General features: G+C 41.9%; 1 protein-coding gene across 1 annotated transcript in view; it reads left to right on the top strand.

Annotated features, from left to right (window-relative positions):
• The first annotated feature begins 1,281 nt into the window (after positions 1–1,281).
• The window catches only part of CMIP (c-Maf inducing protein), a 135,839-nt gene continuing 116,317 nt past the window's right edge, over positions 1,282–20,803 (top strand). Inside the window, exon 1 of the mRNA XM_082005734.1 lies at positions 1,282–2,178. Within this exon, the coding sequence (XP_081861860.1) occupies positions 1,882–2,178 (297 nt within the window). The 5' untranslated portion in view covers positions 1,282–1,881. The remainder of the gene's footprint in view (positions 2,179–20,803) is intronic.

Genomic DNA, 20,803 nt, shown 5'->3' on the forward strand with positions numbered 1-20,803 from the left:
AATCGGCTTGTCACAAAGCAGGTAGTTCCTTTCCCCACCTCTCTCAATTAGAGATGAGCTTAAATTCCTAAGCATGATGGTTTATACTTTCTCCAAATGTTTTGCTAGCATCAAATAAAACTGCCCTGTAAATTCCTCCTAAATTCTGGACCTTGGCAATACCCACCGCAATGAGTTCCATGGTTTAATGGCACGTGCACACATTATACGAGATGTAATTTTTTTGCTGGTCCTAACCTGGTTGTCCAAATGAGGAAATTGGAAACGAGTTTCGAGTTCTACCACTACGTTTGAAATTGCTGAGTAAAAAAAAAAGCAAGTACAAATGGTACCATTTCTCTTGACGTGGCAACCATTACTGAGTGTTACTAAGCCCTTAAGCGGTTTAGAGGTCTTAGAAGGGAGGTCATTTTTTCATTAGAGTGTTTTGTTTTGGGGTTTTTTTGGTAAACAATTGTTCTGCTTCATGGATGATGGGAGGATACTCAACAGCACCGTACTAGCAGGGCGCCATTCCTCCTGGGCTGCCACAATCCCTGCCAGTCCCATGCTGGTGCTTCGGGAGAGTGCAGCAGTTCCCAGTCCCCCCATAAAACCAGAAGAAAAGGAACACCAGTGGGAGCCGCTGGTGAAGCGGCAGCGACCAGGCTTGGGGCTTTCCTTGCCATTTTCTGCAGTGGTTGGCACAAGAGCTTAATGCCGAAGACGCTAAAAACTCAACTACGCTAAAGCCGCCCTCGTCCCTTTTCCTCATGTTTTCCCCCACGGCCCTGGGGGTTCCCCTCATGGCGGAGGGACCTGACAGCAGCCGGGCTGCCCCCGCAGGTGTGCCCACGCACCTCCAGCCCTTCTCGGGCCGCGTCACCCCCGTCCCCTTTTCAGCCTCGTCCCTCGGCGGGGCGGCAGCCGAGGGGCGAAGCTGAAAACGGGACGGGGGCGACACCACCCCTCATGAGGAGAAGAGGGGAAAATGGCTACCGCCCCGCCGAAGGACCAGGCTGAAGGGGGACGGGGGCGACGCGTCCCCTCATGAGGAGAAGAGGGGAGGGGCACCACGGCCACGCGCGCACCCGCGCGCGCGACGCTTCCCGCGCACCTCGCGCGGCCGCCGCCGCCGCTGCCCTCAGCGGCTCGGCGGCCATTGACGTCAAAGGGAGGGCGGCACATGACCCCGTCGGAACCAATCGGCTGTTCCCGGAGCCGCTCCGGCGAGAGGCTGTCGGCAGCGCTCGCGCCTCTCGCCGCCTCCTCCCACGGCGGCGGCGCGCGTGGACACACACACATACACACACACACACACACACATATACACCCCCCCCTCCACACACCCGCACCCACGGACGCACACACGCACCCACATACATGCACACGCGCGCCCGCCGCCGCACGCTCTCGCGCACACGCCCCGGGGGGAAGGAAGGAACCGCGGCCGGACGCCCCGCAGCCCCCGCTGCCGTCAGGAGCCCCCAGCGCCGCCGCCGCCGCCGCCGGCTTTTGTCTGCCGCCCCCGCCGGGAGCCGACCCCTTCGCTCGGCCGGCGCCCGCCCGGGAGCATGGACGCGGCGCTCTGAGAGCCGGGAGGGGACCCGCCGGGGGCGGATTCTGAAGTTTGAATAAGGATTTTTATCGCTTCCCTTTTCCCCCTTCCCCCTTCTCCCCCCCCCACCCCCGGTGCGGTTCAATCCCTTCCCCCACCTTCCCTGACAGGTTTTTTGTTTTTTGTTTTTTTTTTAATCCGCCGCGTGGGGTTGCATTTTTTCCCCCCTTTCTTTTTTAAAATTATTTTTCATTTTATTTGGTATACCCGTCTCTACCGGCCGTTAGAGACCGGTATCCCCGGGCGGCCGCCGCTGAGCGCCACCCCCGACCCGCGGGGCTGCCATGGATCGCACCGGCGGCTCCGGCGGGGGCAGCGACCGCAGGCAGACTGAGGAGAGCAAGCCGCTGCTGGGCGAGATGTCCGCTCCCGAGGGGAATAAAATGGGTGCCGCGCCGTGCCGGAGGGCCCTGCTCCACTGCAACGGCATGAGGTACAAGCTGCTGCAGGAGGGGGACATCCAGGTGTGTGTCATCCGGCACCCCCGGACGTTTCTCAGCAAGATCCTCACCTCCAAGTTCCTGCGGCGGTGGGAGCCGCACCACCTGACCCTAGCGGACAGCAGCGTCGCCTCGGCCACGGTAAGAGCCCGGCCGGGCCCGCCGCCGCCGCGGGGGACGGCCCCGGCCCCGGCGGCTCCCCCGCCCCGCGGGGCATCGGCGGGGCCGGGGCGGCTCGGAGGGGGGGCAGCGCCTGCGCCTTCGTGCGGGGAGCCCCCGCGGCGGGCCGGTGCGTGCGTGGGGCTCGGCCGGAGTGAATCCCGGAGTGTCGGCGGGGATTTTTTTTCCTCCTTTGTCATCCTAGGGATATTTAATTTTCGCAATTTCGATGTTTTTTTCCGAGCAAGCCTATCTTCCTCCATCATTACTATTATTATTACTATATATTACTTATTATTACTACTATTATTATTATTATTGCTTTTTTGGCCTTTTTTTCCCTTTAAAAATTTGTTTTTTATTCTTCTCTTCTCAACATGACACCGATATGAAATCGCCACACTGAGCCATTTCTACCCGAAACCAACGTCGGCAGATACCTGCTGGCACGTTGGCCAAGTTGGAGGTGAGGGAGGTGGAGGATGCTTTCAGTTCGAGAGCGAAGGCTCGGGGTTTGCATGGTCTTTGCTAGGCTTTGTTTTAGGCCTGGTTTTGGGGCTCTGATTTGGCGGTCACATACCCTGCCCAGACACAGGCAGTGGGGTCGTAAAATATGGAGATTCCTTCAGGGTTTTCGTCCTAATGGAAAATGATGCGAGACAAAAATGCAAGGTGGTGTATCAGCAGTACAAAAGATGTAGAACAGATGTATGGAGTCATTTAAAAATACGATTTATATTTACATGTACAACTTAAAATTGCATGGCCAGTATTATTTGACCATTTGTACAGTATGTGATGTGACTACACCCAAATTTTGTCTAATTGTGATTAAAACAGCTCACAAAACATGCTTTACACTGATTTTTAATCATTCAGTACTTCGATCATGTCCTTTTTTGATTTATATCTAAGCATCTCAGTTTTCTCAATGGCTTCATTCTGATCTTCCTGTAGGACACTGGTGATCTGAGAGAGTGGATTGGCTTTTGTGTAGATTTCTGTTAATGATGTATTTAAATGGGTTTCACCCAGTCTGTGCTGTGCTCAGAGGTTGGATTTTTTTCACACTTTGAGACGCAGAGACACTGTGTGTAAATGTCTCTCCTGCATCATGCTCTGCTGTGGGGTATTCAAAGCAGGTTTTCAGTGGGAGCTACTTTAACCTTCAGGTAGGCCAGCTGCCTGTTCTCACGGAGTTCTTTTTTGTGCCACAATGACATCTCTGCTTACTATTTCCACCGGGCTGTCGAGGATGTTTCCAAGGGAATATTTTTCTTTCTTTGATAGAACTGCTGTGTAAAGGGAGAAGGAAGGCTCAGTCGAGCATTGCTGGAGAAAACCCCCAAAAGACAAGAGCACAAGGAGTTTTTGCAGTTCTTCATTTTATTAAGATACCATCAGCCTAGAGGGGAAGTTGAGTATCAGTGGAGATGAGGCATTTTCCTGGCAGTATCCATAGCCGATTATTTCTGAGCAGAGGAGAAGGATACTGGTAGAGAGAGGCATGATCATGCTTCAGACGTTTATCTCTGCAGTGTGGCAATACTGTGCATGAAGTTGTATTTGTACAGGACATGTCCAACTCTGCTTGCTGGCAAATCTGTCACCAAAGAAACTGTCTCTGAAAAAATTCCTGAAGTCCTATGGGGTCATGCTTTAATTAATGTTGAGGTGTTCTAATTCCTAATTATTTTATGTATATAAATAGCAAGAAGATACTAAAGTATTGTACGTACCCTTGCAGGTTCCATTTTGTTAAGCAGTGCTCTTCGTGCTTGGTCTTGCGCCTTATCGTTTTTTCCCAGCACTAACTCAGCAAATAAATACCGTTGTTCGCAGAAATATCTGTGCTTTATTATTTCAGGTAGTGTCTTTGGTTTCCAGGGAGTAATTATGGCACTAGGATAAGATCCGCGTTCACTTGTTGCTTGACTGTATGGGTACGTTTGGGAGGTATCTTTCAGGCATTGGTTCTATGACACCTAGATTTTACTTTTTTTTTTTTTTTTTTTTTTTTTTTAGCTGAAAAGATGTGATTTAAGCAAAATACATGGTAGTTTAACCCCCACCCCCTATGGAAGTGCCAAAACCTCCTGAAACTGTAGGTAGGTATTTAAATGCAACTAATTTGGTTTTCAAGAGCTGTAGAAAATTATCCATACAGTCCATTGAAGGTGAGCATTGGCAGCACTCAACAACTTTGATAACAAGGTCATTTTTACAGATAGGGCTTTCCACAGGCAGAGTGCTCTATGAGCAGCCACTAATTAATCTTCACATCATCCCTTTGCAAATCCTCTGGCATGACGAGTTTTACTGCATTCTATATAACATGAGTAAAATAGAACAGGAAAATAACATCACTATGTTTTGCATTTGAAAGCAAAAGTTGTAATGACAGCTAAATCCAGATTCAGCGAATTATGTCCCCGAGTACAGTGGGTAAGTTATTTGTTGATTCTAGGTAATTTCTATCCTTTTTATTGTCACTTGAGACATACATTTGAATTCAAGTCTTCTCCCTACAAGCTCTTACTTGTCAATGCCTGAGCTGCAGTATAGGAGTTAGCATTAGTTTGTGTATGGAGTATTCATCTGCAGTTTTCTCCACGGGTAGACACTGTATGTGCCCACATGTAAGTCTGAATAATGAGACCCTACCTACAGCTTTTTGCAAGAAGTAACTACTTCCATTGTTTAATTAGGCAGTTACATGTTTTGTGCTGACAAGATAGCTTTCCGTAGCAGAAGCACTATGCAGGAATGCAGTGGAACAAGTGTTAGGCCACCTTATTTTAGCAAAATTTAGGGAGGAAAAAAATAATGTTCTCTACAAAGTGCTTTTTCTGACATTATCACAAATGATTGTTTCGATTAAAATAAGTCCATGTTCATCAAAAAAGAAGAAGAGTAATTGTATTCTGAATTGGTATATATGCTCAGTTAACAAATGGAAAGGTATTAGCTCGTGGAGTGGAGAATTCCATAACTGTAGGTGTTGAGACTTTATCTGATGCATGTGTTGTTTCCATTGTTTGCTTCATATTTCTTTTTTCTCAAAGAATCTGTCAAATACAATACAGCTTCACCATTATAGTTTCACTTGCATCTTGTCCAGGCTTTCATTCCGATTAAGGTTTTTTTAGTGAAAGTAAATGCTAAAGTTCCAGTAGGAAATTTTGATACTTACAAACTTAGTTTGCCAGACAACTGATTGCCTGGGGATGAATCTGACTTTCTCCCCCAGGGGAGGAATAATGTTTATTTTATAAACACCTACCAAACTCAAATGTAGTGCCCTTACTAATTTTTTTTCCAGTGAGATCTGTCCTTGCACAGCTTGAAGGGCAATGATAGTACAAACAAAGAAACAAATAAAATAAAATCCAATTTAATATTCCCTGTGTGATTTTTTTTTTTTTTTTTTTTTTTTTTTTTGGTGAAGAATAAACCTGGGGCTCTCCTCAGCAGAAATGTTAAAATTTAATTTTCAGTAGTTTAAAGATAGCCGTCATAACTGAACTTCGATGCCTTTAATATCCTTCTGCCTTGTCCCTTTCATGTCTCTGCCCTGCTTTTCTCGTTCATTCTTTTTCTTGCACCAGTTGGGAGTAGATGTTTAGGACAGTGAGCTTTAAAGTACTGGGTTGCAAGAAAGTCTTGTGATGCGTATGTATGTGCAGCAGACAAGGAAAGAATAAATAAATGATTCACTTCTGCTGGCTAGGGGTGACCTCTCTAATTCCCATCCGGGAAGATAATACATAATTGAAGCCATGAAGTTACTCATTAATATTCCTCAAGGAGGTTGGAAACTTTGGCTTTTCATGCCCATTTCACATTTCTTGGTTTCGCCTTGGCAGGTAAGTTGAGTGTAATGTAATGTTATATTCAAAGCCGGTGACAGTCCTGAAAAGATTTGAGTGTCTTTTAAACTTTTTCCTGTACAAAAGTGATGTGTGAGAATAATTTACTAACAAGTTAGCTAATCAGAAATATATTTGAAACAAGAATGTCAGTGAATTAGGGAACTGCATTTATATTTTCTTCTAGAGACAAGAACATACCCAATTAATCCTAAATGAGGCAGGGCAGGATTATCTGTTTCAAATAGGAGAAACGGAGTAGAAAATTGTCTTCTAATTGTTTCTTATAAAATTCAACAATTCTGCTACTGCAAGTAGCATTTTCAGCGTGCTATTACATGCCTTTCCTTCCTTCTTTTGGTAAAGATGGAGCAAAAATTCCTATCAAGCCAGACGCATTGTTTACTTTAGCACAGGTTCCCATTAGTTAGAAAAACACACTTTTTAAAATTAAATTTCCCTTGAAAAACAATTAGCTCAAGTGGGAAGTATTATGCAGAGCTCAGAAGTTTCAAAACAATCTTACAAGAAGAATTTTTTTAAAGCTTTCCTGGAAAAGGAGTATTATAGCATTATCCAAGTTCCAAATAGAATGGTTATGCATTAGCTGTAATAATAAAAAGGTAAAGTGAATGGTCTGTTTGGTAAACCAAGTGCTGTCCTTAAGTCCTGTGCTATTGATGGGGCTCTACAAATACGACTTAAAACTAGCTTGATGGGCCTGCTGTCATTGTGTGTATGAATAAGTATGAACACATAAATAACAGAGCAATTTAAGATCATTTTTTTGATCCATTATGACAATAGAATGGTAGATTACTCTTTAAATTCAATATTTCTCATTGTTTACTATTGCAAATGATTGTTTTCATTTGACAAGAAGTGGTACGTACAGGTTTTGAGTGTACGTGTGTTTGCCTATTCTGGGTTACCCTGTTGTTATTTATTAGGTATTTTCTTCAGGTGCATCAGAGCATTGAATCTCATAATTTGCATGCAATGCATGATAATTTAGGATTCTCGTCAAACTGAGAACAAATTGCTCCATGTTATCTACATGGTTGAAATTGAGATTCTGTTTCAGAAGTGAAGGCATGCACCTGCATTAATGAGACCCAAATTTTTCTGAAAACGGGTGATTTAACAGAGTATATCTCTGTTGTGACAAACTTATTTTGTTGCTACATTATTTTGTAGCTCAGCATAAGAAAACGTAAAAAGATATTTCTTTAAAGTTGTTTAATGCCTATCAAGCATACCTTTGAATATATAGCTCCTACAGCAGTTAAAAAGCGTATTTATGAGTCAATAGTGTTAAGGTCCGTGTTTATATGTCACAGAGCTTATATAAAATATGAAAACAGAAACTATATTCATTGATAGAGTGAGAACTCTTAAGACTGTTAGTGTTAACACCCAGCCAGTAAATTTTACATGTTCAGGAGCATAAATAAAAAGGATACTCAGAAATACTTCTGCCTCATTTTTCATTTTGGCTGGGGTGTAAAGATGTGGTGCTAGCCACTACGTGGTGGTAATAGTCCCCTGGAGGAAGCTTCTAAGTTGATGCTGGTCTTCAGTGGGGACCTGATCCTGCATCAGAGCAGGGACTGGAGGAGCTCAGCATCTCTCACGGGGTTGGACCTTCCTGGAGTTGTGAGATTTCCCCCCCCCCCCCCCCCCCCCCCCCCAGTAGAACATTGTAACTAGTGATGGGAAGAGTCTGCTAGATGGTCCTTCTAGGAAAGAATGTACTGCTCAGAGAAGCTGTGGATGCCCCGTCATTGGAAGTGTTCAAGGTCAGGTTGGACTGAGCAAGCTTATCTAGTGAAAGATGTCCCTGCCCATGGCAAGGGGGGTAGACTAGATGATCCTTAAAGGTCCCTTCCGACCCGAACCATTTTATGATTCTATGATTCTGTGGAACACAAAAAGGACACTTAATTATTCAGAGGTGGAAGGCTAAGCTGAGAGTCCCATCTGCATTGATGTTCCAATTTGCAAGCTTAGGTATGCATTGTTAGCAAGAGTGGGAGAACAGAGGCTGAAGCCTTGGTCCCAACCAAAATTGTTGGCAGGATTATGTACACTGAGGGATGTTTTTGGAGAAAAAAGGTTCAGTACATAGAGAGGAGTGATTTTTTGGAACTGTTTAATTTATTGCATATAATTTGTTCATACTTTTGAAGTTCCTAAATAACAGGTGAGTTTTAACGTGATACAATAAAAAGGCTTATCTAATTTCCTTCTATGTTAATAGGCATGGCTGGACTAACAGGGTTTTGCTCATCTCCACACATAGGATTTATGAAAGAAGAGAGCTACCTCAAACAGTTCAAGCCTTTTGGAGTCTTTAGAAGTAATTAGATTGTGGGTTGCACGGGTAGATTGTGGCTTTCTTATTAGTGTTTTGAGCAGTACTAGTTGCATCAGTTTTGTTCTGTATCTGCATGTGTTTGTAGATGTGTAGTGCTTAATTCCATAAACAATCCCGTATTTGAAGAATATTGGTACTTAGCATGTGTAATCCATATAGAACACTTGTGCACATATGTGCACTCAGTAAAATAACTTTTTCGCACAGTCTGGTGATGCAGTGTCATGGGCAGTAAATGCTGTCTTAGGTAGTCCTGGCCTGTGCCCTTCATTTCTGCATCTGTGCCATACCATACTGCTTTAATCTGTCTTTTGTACGTGCTTACCAGTTTGCAGGGTCAAGTTGAGAAAATCTGTGTGAAGTGGCTGGGGAACGCTTTCTCTGTTTGAACCTTTTGCAGATTTGTTGTCTTTTAACTGGATTGGGGAACTGATCTGTTTCAGCCTATAGTCCACCAAGCTGTTGAGGAAGAAGAGAGAGGGAAACATGGTAGACTGGAAAAGCTGCCAAAAACAATGTATTATTAAATCATTGCGTAAAATTTTCCTGTTTTGCACAATATTTAAGAATGCAGGGGCAATAGCAGGAAAGGGAAAAGACAATTGAAAAGCATACATTATAAGCAAACACGTCAATGGTGAGTGAAGTTTTAGCTCTTGTGGTTGCGGAGGAAAACATGAAGAAGTCAGAACCAGATGCTAAATTAAAAGGCCTTCACTTAATAGTCTTAAAAATTAGGAGAATTTAACAATACTTGCTACGTTTTGGAGGAGGGGGTCTTGTTTCAGCGTCTGTGGACATTTGATGTTACCCATACTGGCATTTTGAGTACTTAAAGTGATTTCTTGACTTTGCTTCTTGGGCTGTCCCATGGCTGATGGAACAGGCCAGTAGAGTGGCAAATACAGGTAACATGCCAGCTTGCAGACGGCGGTGTTCAGGGCATGAGTTTATGGTGAAGTCTATTTTCTTCTACTTTAATCTGAGTTTTCAGTATGTTTGTAAATAATTTTAAGTATTTTTCTTTTTTTTTGAGAAACTTAGAAAAAAGGCATCTGTGTTTTGCTGGATTTGAGCATGTCTGCTAAATGTGTGCCTGTTACTAATTGAGCTCAAGAAACTCGTCAAGTTGCAATGACTAAAATCTGAACTGGAAGTACACTCGGTCACGTACATTCTTGGTCTCGCTCTGTTGAAATCAGTAGGGTAATTTGAGGAGGGGGATTACCATTCATTGCTTGTAACATGAATGGCAGGATATGCTGTTCAGAAAGCCAGAAAGGTTCAGCGGAAGATTACCGTGCAGCTTTCAGGTTGGCTGCTGGTTTGGAGAGATGGCTGACTCTACTGTTAGGCTTGTACAGCTCTCTACAAAATAGAGCCCCCCTTTTTTTCTTTGGTTGGCAGATCTCGAGGTGTTGGGCAGCCTGTACTAGGAGGAGTGGCTCTTTTATGAGCGAGAGGCTTGCTGGAAATGTCCCTGGTTTTAGACAGCACCGTCCTGGTGGAAAGTTAGTTTGTGACATTACTGTCTTCTATGGGGAAAACCGGGGCTGAGGACAGAGAAACTAATGAGGACGGCTCACCACAGTCTGAAAGCCCTGGCAAGGACAGCAGTGAACATCTTCAAGACATGACAGACCATGGGCAAATGCTTCCTCTGCACCTCCATATTCTGCAAAGCTGGGGAACATGCATGCTATTTGCTGCAGTGTATTCATGTTTAAGTATTTGGTAGAGTCGTGGTGCATCAGCAAATATAATTACAGATAGTGCAAGTGGTTTTTGTTTTTGTTTTAAATTTGCTGAAATGCTGCTGTGGTTTGTGGTCCTGGCTGAAGCTTGCATGAGGGTGAATCCTCTACAGGGGCAGCTGCCCCCAATTTCTGGGAGGCGTAGGAAGATGGTGCTGCTCCTTTTGCTATTGTCTTGCTTGATATTCCCATCTGTAGCCATTTTCACTTTGGAGGCAATGGCAAAGTGCGAGGTTTAAAATGGGATGAGCCTTCTATGGGCTGTTGAAGTGCCTCTCTCCCTTGTCTGCTCAGAATTACCACTTATTTCAGGGGTAAGAGCTCTTGCACATTTCAAAGTACGTTGCCTTTTCCCTGAAGTTCTTGTTCCTGTGACTGAGAGATTTCATGATTTTCTCATTGGATGAAAAATTTAAAAGGAAAAATTGCTTTCACTCTCATTGAGGAGAAGAGTAATAACCAGGTCTTCAAAAAAGATGCATAAAAAATGACTGTCCAATGCTTCTCCAACTCCAGATCTCTAATTTCATGATACTGAGAATGGGGATGTTGAATATTTGGAACTACCACTAAAGGGTTTTTGCTTCTGGATTTCCAGTGCTTAAAGAAATGCTGGATAAAATAAAATCTTTTTATCTTTTTGAAAAATGTAAAACTCAAAGCACACAGAAATGGATTTAGGTTTTGTAAGATTTTTTTTTTTTTTACAAAGATGCCACATGTGGTACAATAAATGTTGCCTGAAGAAAGCTAAGATAAAGCTAAATCAGAGGGTTTTTTTGAGAATACATAATTGTATTCCCAAATAGAATTATTTTATATTTATATTTTCTATAATATTTTTCTTGGGTCTAAAGGGAAACTGTGTTTGCAAGTGATAATCAGAAATAATATTTTTTCTCTTATTTATAAGTTGTACATATTATTGAATTGTACAGATGTCTCTGCATATTTTATGGATGAGATTTCTGGTGGTGTTAACCCAAAGGTAAGGCAAGAATTTTGTAAACAAAAAAAGTCACCTCATTCTTTATTTGTGTATAGACAATTAACATCTAACTGAGCAAAATTAGGTAATTGCATGTGCAGGTAGACAGTTTGGATAATTTTTAAAAGAAAACTTTTTTTCCCTAAACCTCCTGAAGATACCCATGGTGTATTCCCAACAGTGCATTTCAAATGTTTTGGAGCAGATACTTCTCAATGGCAAAACTGTGATATTGCTATTTCTGGCTATTTGAGTATAAGCTTTTGGGATTGGCAGGTATCTGCTACCATGTCTGGTTCCTGTTGTAATGGGGTTCTTTTGTACCACGGAGTTTTTTGTTTGCTACCGTAATACAATTAGTGCATATTGTGAGCAGGCTATGTTTTTTGCTGTATCTGTGCAAGCACCTGAAATAAGACTGAATGACTTCGTTATCCATTTTCAGGGATGGGCATTATTAATAGTAAAGTAGAAACTGCTTTTTAAAGAAAAAGTTTCTGAAACTTGCCAAGTTTTTTAATCAAAATACTAAGGGTGTGTATGTTTTTTCCATAAATGTGAATGTCTGTTTGACCTTCTGTGAACAAAAAAAAGAGGGATTATTTTTGGCCTGTAAAACTATCAGAAAAAATGATTTTTGGATGACAGTATAATGACTTCATTCTACAAGTCTTTGGGTTTGAACTTCACTGTGCTTCAACTGTCTCAAAGTGCTTTATGGTCAGTGTTTTTATACATGGGGAAAACAGAGAGACAAATAAACGTAGATCAGACCTTCCAGACATGCCTGCTACTGATGGTTCATGCTTAATTTGCAGTTCCTTCTCAGCTGGTTTATGCATCTATGGTTCATTCTGGAGTGTCTTAGGTTGGACATCAAGAATCAGTTGCATGTCCTGATAGTATTAACTGAAGTGCCTTGCCCTAATGTTCATGGTAAAGCAGTTACCATGAACATTAGTAGCAGTTGGAGCAGAAACGAAGTTTCTTTGCTTTGGCCGCCAGGCTGCAACTTCCCTCCTGTTTTTGATGGCTATTTGTTTTCTTAACGGTTGTAAATCTCATTAAAAATTAGTGAAAGTGTGGGAGAGTGACTGACAGCAGAACGTGGCCCAGGGTGTTGTACTCTTCTTACTACTCTTCAATCTTCCTGTAAAGAAAATATCTGTCAGGGAACCAGGTGCCAATTAGTTCAAGTCTCTTGCTTTCTGTGGCGTGCATGCTTTGTATATTCTTCTACTAGTCCTTTCTGACAACCTACCACTTTGCTTTTGCTTTAGAGGCTGTTAAGATTGATTTCAGAAGTAGGGAGTAAGTCGGGGAAACCTTGACTACACTGAAATTTGCAGGATGAGAGTGGTCTTGCAAAATTACTATAGAAGCAGGGTGTTGCAATCTGTTTTTGAAAAAAAGATCAGCAGTTCTCTCTCCCTTCTCATACGCTGGATTTAATATACAAACTTTTTGATGTCAAACCCTTAAATTTAGGAATCACTTGCAGAGGCATCTCAGAACATCACATTTCTCTCTACTACAATGTAAGTTGGAAGAAGATAGGAAACTGAAAGTAGAAAGTTATGTGGACTCTTGAACAGTGGATGTATGAGCCATTGGTGTAAGCTGATGCAATACTGCAGGTATTTTTCTGGTAGCTATGTAGTTATTCTAGTTGGGGATCTGAGTGCCAAGTTGTTTGGGGCAGCTTGAAAAGGTAGTAAGGTAGTTGCACAATGAGAGATTTCTTTGCCCTGGCTGTTGCAATGCCAGGCTGGGCATTGGGTGTCAGTGAGGGGAAGTTGTGAGAGTGTGCCTGCCTTGGATGCTCTGGCTCTGATGCTCTGACTGTAGCTGAGGTGTTCTGTCATCTGAACAGTTTGCTTAGCATGTTGGCTCTGAGAAAGAAAGTGGGAGGAGGGGACCAAAACTGTGGAGGCCCAGTGTCTTTGAAGAACAGCATTTACTTTTGCAGCAGAGGAGATTTCCATCTACTTTGATGGACTGTGGTGAATGAGATCCATTCATGTCCTTGTCCTACTGCTCAGTAGTCAAATGCCCATAGTTTGAGTACCTGTTGATTCCTTGTGGAAGATAAATTGTGTTCAATGAAGCAATTGTCTTCCTTATCCAACAGTAACGTTAGAACAGAGAGGTTTATTTGTATGTTGGGAGAAAGAGAAAACAACATCATGTTAAACAATGACTGAACATCATCTGTAAACCAGAAGAAAATCTATGCAATTGTTGTAAGCTACTACCTTTAGTAAATAGGTTATAGTAACATGACTATGGGATTGTTAAAGGAGCTTCGGCTTAGTCCTTCAGTGCAGGAAGACTGATACTTCTTCACATATTCCTTAAAAAAGGAATAGCAACTCCAGCTGTGTAGTAAGGGCTCGAAGTAGTATTTTCAATCCTTTTTGTTATGAAATGCAACCAATTTTCTTTCCCAGTATATGGAAGTGAGGAGCATTGATGAAAGATATTATGCAAGTGCAAATTATTAGTCATTACTTTGTTTCGTTTTTCTTTCAACTCTTCATGTTCTTTCAGATCCTTCAGGTTTGGGTGGTTGTTTCTTTTTTTTTTTGGTCACTGCTATTATGGTGACTTTTGAGGAAAGTTTTAAAATTTTAAACTAAAAAGTAGCCTGACATCCATGGGCACAGAACAGGCTCTTCCTTCTCTACCAGAGGAGCAAGTGGCTTGCGTGGAGTCCTGGCACTGAAAATCCCATCTGCTTTGCAACCAACTAATATGGACATTGAAGAAAACATAAAACTTGCGCTGGCACAGAACTTTGTTGCTGAAGGTGAAAGTATGGACACAGTCAACATGTCTTGTCTGACTGAAAACATGTTTTCTAAGGTTAGATAATTCATCTTTTGTGATTGCTGTGAATGAAACAGGAAATAAAGCTGGAAAAGCTTGAAATTAAATGAAATGTGCAGGACCAGACATGCATCTTGGTATTAAATATTGACATACCCCTTTTAGGTAACCACTTTGCCTTTGGAGCCCAACATTTGCCTGAAGACTGTAACATCAACTTGCTCTCATGTTTATGGTGAAAAAAATTTTGGCATTGAGAAATAGTGCTAATGGCCTCTCTCCTAACACTAACTTGCACTTCTTTTGGTGCTACGTCATTGCCTCTCTTAAAATTAATCTTCTCTGATTTATTGTAAGTTATTTCAAATGTCCCCAGTGACTTGGGTTGACTAATGTACTTTAAATCTGGTGAAATCAAATCTGTTACGGGAGTTGACTGTGTATAAAGCTGCTCCCTCATGGAGATAGAAGACATGGGAAAGTACTGAGCCCTCCTTGGTGCCTGCCCAAATATAGGACCAGTCCTCTGTTGCTTTAAAGCTGTGGACTGGTGTGTAGGTTTGTTGGTTTTAAACCTGGGGAGAGTCGGGATTGAGGCAGCACTAACTGTATGCATTATCTATATATTGTGCAGGCTGTATGCGCTTATGGTACTACAGCATGGCCCAAGTGGACTTGAAGGGGGAAGGGAAAGAAAGGAAGTGATGATATGAAAAATTTAAACAAAGCAGTTTCAAGTTAGAGATCGGATCTTTGTGCTCCAGCTGAAAAGGGAAGTCTCTGAGTTAGTGACTGCAGCATGCTTGTGGCGGGAGCTTTTTGACTCATCTTGAAGGGATGTAGTCCACAGTGCAGCTTCTTAATATGAGGTGAAGATGGCTTTCTGGGGCAGTCCACAGTGTGCAAAGCCTATGTATCTTCCCTTTTGAATGCAGTTTAAAAATAATGGAAATGTTTAAATTTGGTGGATTATGTGTTTCCTAATGCTTCTTCATTTATCATTCCTGCTTTAACAGAGATAAAGATGCATCGCTGTGTTACATTATCTAGCTTTAATGTCAAGGGCTTGGGAGAGTGTGTTGCTTTACTTGTTGGATTTTCTTAGCAGAAATAGGAGAAAAAAACCCTACCCTATGCATCTTCTTGCCTGTACAGTCTGTACCTGGAGATCTTTTGAGAGCTGCTGTCTTGAGACGCTTGTGTCTGATCTGAGTCTTGCTGTGCTCAGATTTCACGTTACCCAGTTTTTTTTTTCCTCTTGCATTTGTAAGGAAAGCCTGTGCAAACAATGCTCTGCTGTTTCCAAACACTGTGAAGTTTTCCCCTTTGCTTCCTGTTTTTGTAGCGTGTTTGTGAAAAGACCTTGTCGTCTTTGCACTGGAGTGAGCGTTGATGTAAATGAATTCAGCATTACCTACTGTGTGTTCCAGCATGTAGGGACCCGAGTTTCTCTTCAGCAAGCATTATTACTCTTGATTTATGGTAAGACTAGATTAAAAAAGGATTGTGCATGTAAAAGTGAAAGCACAGGCGGTGTTAAATTATGTAGTCATGAGCTTGTTATTTCCCCTCCCCCCAAGTATGCAAGCCAGTTAGTAACCTAGTGATCTATACATGAGACTATAGTTGGATATGTGCCCAGAGTGCAGATTAATATGGAAAAGCTATAAAGGCATGGGTTCACAAACTTTATTTGACCACACAAGGACCGTCTGCATGATCCCATGTGGAATGTGTGAGGGATTCTCAAAACAAAGCGATACCTTCATGATACATATATCATGATTTACCTTCATGTAAACCACAGGATACAGATGTTTCTGTATGAAAGTCAGTAGGCTGTTGATTAAATAAGACTTCCTCAGCCTAGTATTCACTTCATGTTTCTTAGGAGTGCTTTAGGTGGGGCAGAGGTGCATCTATGGTCTCTGTGTAATTTACCCGACTTCTTAAGTTTTAGTTTTGAAATTCTTGAAGTTTTCTTTTTACGATTGGATATAATCTTGGCTGCCTTTGGAGGTAAGGGTGGGGGGGCTGGTGGTGTGAATCTTCCTGTAGTGAAATGAAAACAAGCAGATGTCTTGACTGCAGCTGGCTAGAGATGAATAATTTCATATAAAATTGCATAGAGAACATGATCTTATTCTTCTCTAAACCTATATTCCCGGGGGAAGGGAGAATCCCCATTAGTCTATGACACCCTCCTCATCTAAAATTCCAGTGTTTCTAGTTTGCAAATCACATGAAGCACATAGACTACTAGCTGTAGTCAGCAAAGGCTTTTTCAAGTTTGACAATACTTGTAACACAGATTTTGTGTCTCTTCTGGGAAATTTTTTTCTAAATTAAAATTGCAGTATCTGTAAATTTGTAAAAACAGCTACAGTCACACCCATATATACCCCAGACCAGTTTAATAATGATAAAATCTCTTTTCAATTGGCATAGTATTGCAGTAAGGAGTTTGGTGGCTTAGGAGAGGTGTAGGTTGCAGGTGTAGCTGACCTTCCTGACCCTTCATATGATGGAAAGCAGTAAGGCATACCACCTATGTCAAAACTCTCTTCTTCCCCCTTCCGTTTCCCCATGACTTTCTGGAAAGGGCTGACATGTTCAGAAATGAGAGTGGTGGCCCCGGATCTCACTGTGGAATGGTGCTGAGCTTGGCTGTACTTCTGGGTCCCTGAGTGATCTATTGATGTTGGCTTCTTCAGCCTTTGCTGTCCTATTTCCTCCTGCAACTTAGGGTCCAGTGCCAGGATAGCTTTGAAGTTGATTTGTAATATAGCTCAGCATTGGAGATGTGCTGCTTGTAAAGCTCCTGCAGTTCAGGCTATCTTGGTACTGTTTTTTCACTACTTTTATTTGCCATCTTCTGCATGGTTGTATGGCACACTCCTCAGTTGTTCCCTGAAGATGGTGAGATGGAAATGTTATCTCCTGTAGCATAAGCCCTAATCAACATGAAGAGTGGAGAGCTGACGAATAGTTAGAAGAAATGCTGAATAGAAATGCTCAAATAGTTGCAGAAAATAAGGTAACCCTAATTAAAGTTTTTGTGCAAGTAGTTTCAGCATTTGATTCCAACCATTTGCCTGACTATAGTAGACAGGGAATAGTCCTTAGCTCTCTGCCTGCAGCAAGAATATGGGAATTGAAGTGACTCATCCTCAGTAGGAATGAGGCACTGCTGTGGTTGCAGATAATTCCCTGGAAGTCTCCGTTGTGCAGAATGCATTAATTGAAGAGATTCATGAGCTGCTTAATGTCACATCACTTCATTTCCTCATCAGGGAACTGGAAGTCTCGTATAGCAAAAAACCTGAGCTTTCTGGTTTTGAGTAAATCTTAACCTTTGTAAAAAGAGGTTGTATTTGTTGCCCAGCATATTGTCCTGCAATGAACCTGTTGCCATGTAGCTTGAATTTTTTCTTGCCATTCTATCAGCTGTGAGGACAGAGGCAGCAGCGTAAAGACGTGCACGTCTGAGTGCACAGAAGTGAGCAGTGGTGACAAGGAGGGAACTGTTCGCTGCCGGTTTCTTCAGCGAAGTGCAGCAGAAGGATGGATGCTTCCTGTTTGTAACTGATCACCATCTGCAATGATTGCCTTGGTCTCAGAAGAAGTGGCACATCTTTATATTGGAGAGACAGGAGGTGGCATAGCATACCCCTGCAGAGAGCTGGAAATACAATGTGATACTGTGTGGTCTTTGCCTGTTCCGGAGTGGATTGCAGCATACGTATCTCTGGGGAACATACTCCTGCAGATAGTAGTGTGTTCCTAGTAGGCAGATCTGATGTATTGTGTAGGCAGCAGAAAATAAACAGTGTGGCCCACCGTTTGCAGATTTAAACTGGAGAAGGGAATATGCTGCACTTACAGAAATCAGCCTCGCCATGTGTGATATCTCATTTTTAGAATCCGATGTACCCTAATTCTGGTTTTCCCCAATTGCCTGTATTTCTGACTGTCTTGCCCGTTGCAGGTCATGGCCTCTGAAGGCACTGCTCCAGCCTGAGGTTTTATCCCTTTGTTAGTTTTATGACATAGGATACATTGCACAGAAAAATACAGTTCAACACTTTAGTAGTTACTTTAAAAAAAGAAAAAAAAAAGGGTGTGTTTATGCTTTCCATACTTTTTTGATTAGAAATTAGTCAAAATCAAGATTCCTGCATCTTGATTGAATTTCTAAGAGTGAAGCATTTCTGAAGGTGATTGTATCTTACAGCTTTTGATCTGATCCTTGACAAAAGAGAGCTGGTCATGAGAGGAGATTCCTGTGGCTTTATGTGTCACTGCTATCCTGAGTTTTGGGAGAATTGATGGGGCCTTAGGGCTGGACTTGGACACCTTTTGTCTTTCTAGCATCTAATTCCACCAGGAGGTCACAGTGGTTTCAGTTGCATGACTCAAGCTTGCATCTGCCGTGAACAGCCATAATGCGCTAGCTATGCTCTTTGTCTGTGGCAAGCTGGTTAAGTAATAAGTAGTACCTTTTAGATCCACTAATAACTGAGTTTTCCTTCATCTATGCCTTTGGGAACATTTCAGTACTTTGCCTGGCAGTGTATCACTACTCTGAATCGTGTGTGGAAAAATGTCTGAAGCAAATTAAACAAAATGACTTGTGAGTAAAAGATCAAGTCAAAACACTGTCGAGATGAAAATCATTGAGTTGATGGGTGCAGTCTATATGTGACTGGGAAACTTTTAACGATGCCAGGAGAAAAAATTGACCATAGTAGACAATGTTGCACTTGAGGTTTCTGTGACTTAAAGAAATTAAGAATCTCTTTATTCCTGTGATTTATTATTTCTGTGGTCAGATGACACAAGCTATTGCGAACACAAGGAGTCTTAGTGATCCAACAGGTTGCCTATTTCAGTAAAGTCTGGGTTGAGACTAAATCTCAAAAAATTAAGGTGGAGAGAATGGGAGTGAAAAAAAAAAATTATTCTTCTGGCATTATGTTTGTGGCTTGGCATCTCTATATCCTGCGAGTCCATTCCATTGTTTTTACTCATAGCATCTTTCTCTCTTGTTGGGAATCACTAAGAGTGATTTGGCATCTGTACCATACTAGTAAAAACAAGCTTAACTACTTATAATTAACGAATTGTGTAAGCTGGCAGTCGCTGATTTGAGGGGTTGGAATAACAAACACAAGGACAATGTGAATTCTGCATTGACTGGCAATGTGTGTCAGAGAAAGAGCTGCTTTATTTATCTGGTGCTGACTTGCTTTAGTGTGTGGATTTTTAAATAAGCAGTGCCTTAAGAAAGTGTATCAGTTACTTGAGCTGAAGGCTATATCTTGGCTGAAAACATGGCATAATTTTATATCATCGTGTGTATTGTGACATGAAATCATTGTGAAGAGAAGATGGTGTCATGTTTTCCCTGTTGTATTTACCTGGTTTTACTAGGTGGGAAAATAAACCATTGACCTGAACCGGTTATACTGAAATAACCTTTCAGTATGAAATAACCTTCCTGTGCCCTGTTGCTGCTTCTTTTTTTTTGTTTGTTTGTTTTTAATTAGGATGATTTAGTGTAAAAACAACAAAGCCAGATTGAGATCCAGCAAGTGAAAGAATGATGTCTTCCAAATGGTGGCCCTTGTTTTTGAATTTTGTTGTTCTTGATGGAGAAAAAACAGTACTTTTACTTTTTCTTATCAAGAGTTAATCCACAGCAAGGTATTTAAACAAAGCAAGCTACTTGGACTCATTTTTGAAGAGAGGATTTTTTTGGGAACACTTTATTGGTTCAGAATCTTATGGTCACTCCTTGGACTTTCTTTTTTAATTCAATTGAGAACCAGATGGGACAGTAGTCCCTTTGCTTTGATTCTTTTATTTTTTTAGCATTCCTCCCCACATCAAAACCTTACAAAATGCTTCTGTTTCCCTATGGAAAGAGGGACGTTTTAGGGAGTGTTGATCTGGGCAGTATATCCAAGAAACTATAGATGCTGGAGAAAGCAGCCTCAGGAACAATAGGGAGGCTGTAAAAAGCTGTTTAATTTGTGTGAAGCTGCTACTTTTTTTTTTTTTTTGGTTGTCATAGAAATGTGCCAGTCCATGTCTCTCACAGATGAGCTCACTAAATGAATGGCTGTACAGGATGAGTCTGGTTTCAATGAAGATGTTTATACTTGAAGAACACAGATGGACTTAAACCACAGCCCAGAATCTAAACACCCCTGAGCTCCTGGGGGAGGGGAGTGATAGGAAATGAAATCTGGATTTTATAGCTCAGGCCTGCATCTGTCCTCCTTGATTTGGCTTTCTGAGTTATTATGGGGAAGTAGGAAAGTTATATTATCTGCAGTAACAAGGGTTTGTTTGTTGTTGGGCTTTTGGGGGGGTGGGGGTCTGTGATTTTATAATTTGGCCCAACTCTGTTGGCTTGGAAGAACCTTCCTGCCTAGATTTCTTTGCAGGACCGTCACAGCTGAGGTTAACTGGTTGCAGAGATGTTATTCTAATATGCAGTCTTTAGCAGGTAATTTTTCTTTCATTTCTGTACTTCCGTTACTCTTTGTCTTTTGAAATAAAATATTTTGAATGAGAGCTGACAATCTTATCTCCTGCGCTGCATGTAAAATGCTGTGATTCAAGTTTGGTAGAAGTTTACACTTCAATTTTATTGGTGCAAATGACTGCAAGTGGTAGAAGCAGCATCAGACCTATGAAATACCAAAGAATTTGCAGACTACGCAACTAATAATCTTCAGTGAGGTGTGTCATCGAGTGTCGAACAAATGTAGTGCAGTCAACA

The sequence above is a fragment of the Phaethon aethereus genome (assembly GCF_964289735.1).
Source record: "Phaethon aethereus genome assembly, chromosome: 13".
Lineage (NCBI taxonomy): Eukaryota > Metazoa > Chordata > Aves > Phaethontiformes > Phaethontidae > Phaethon > Phaethon aethereus.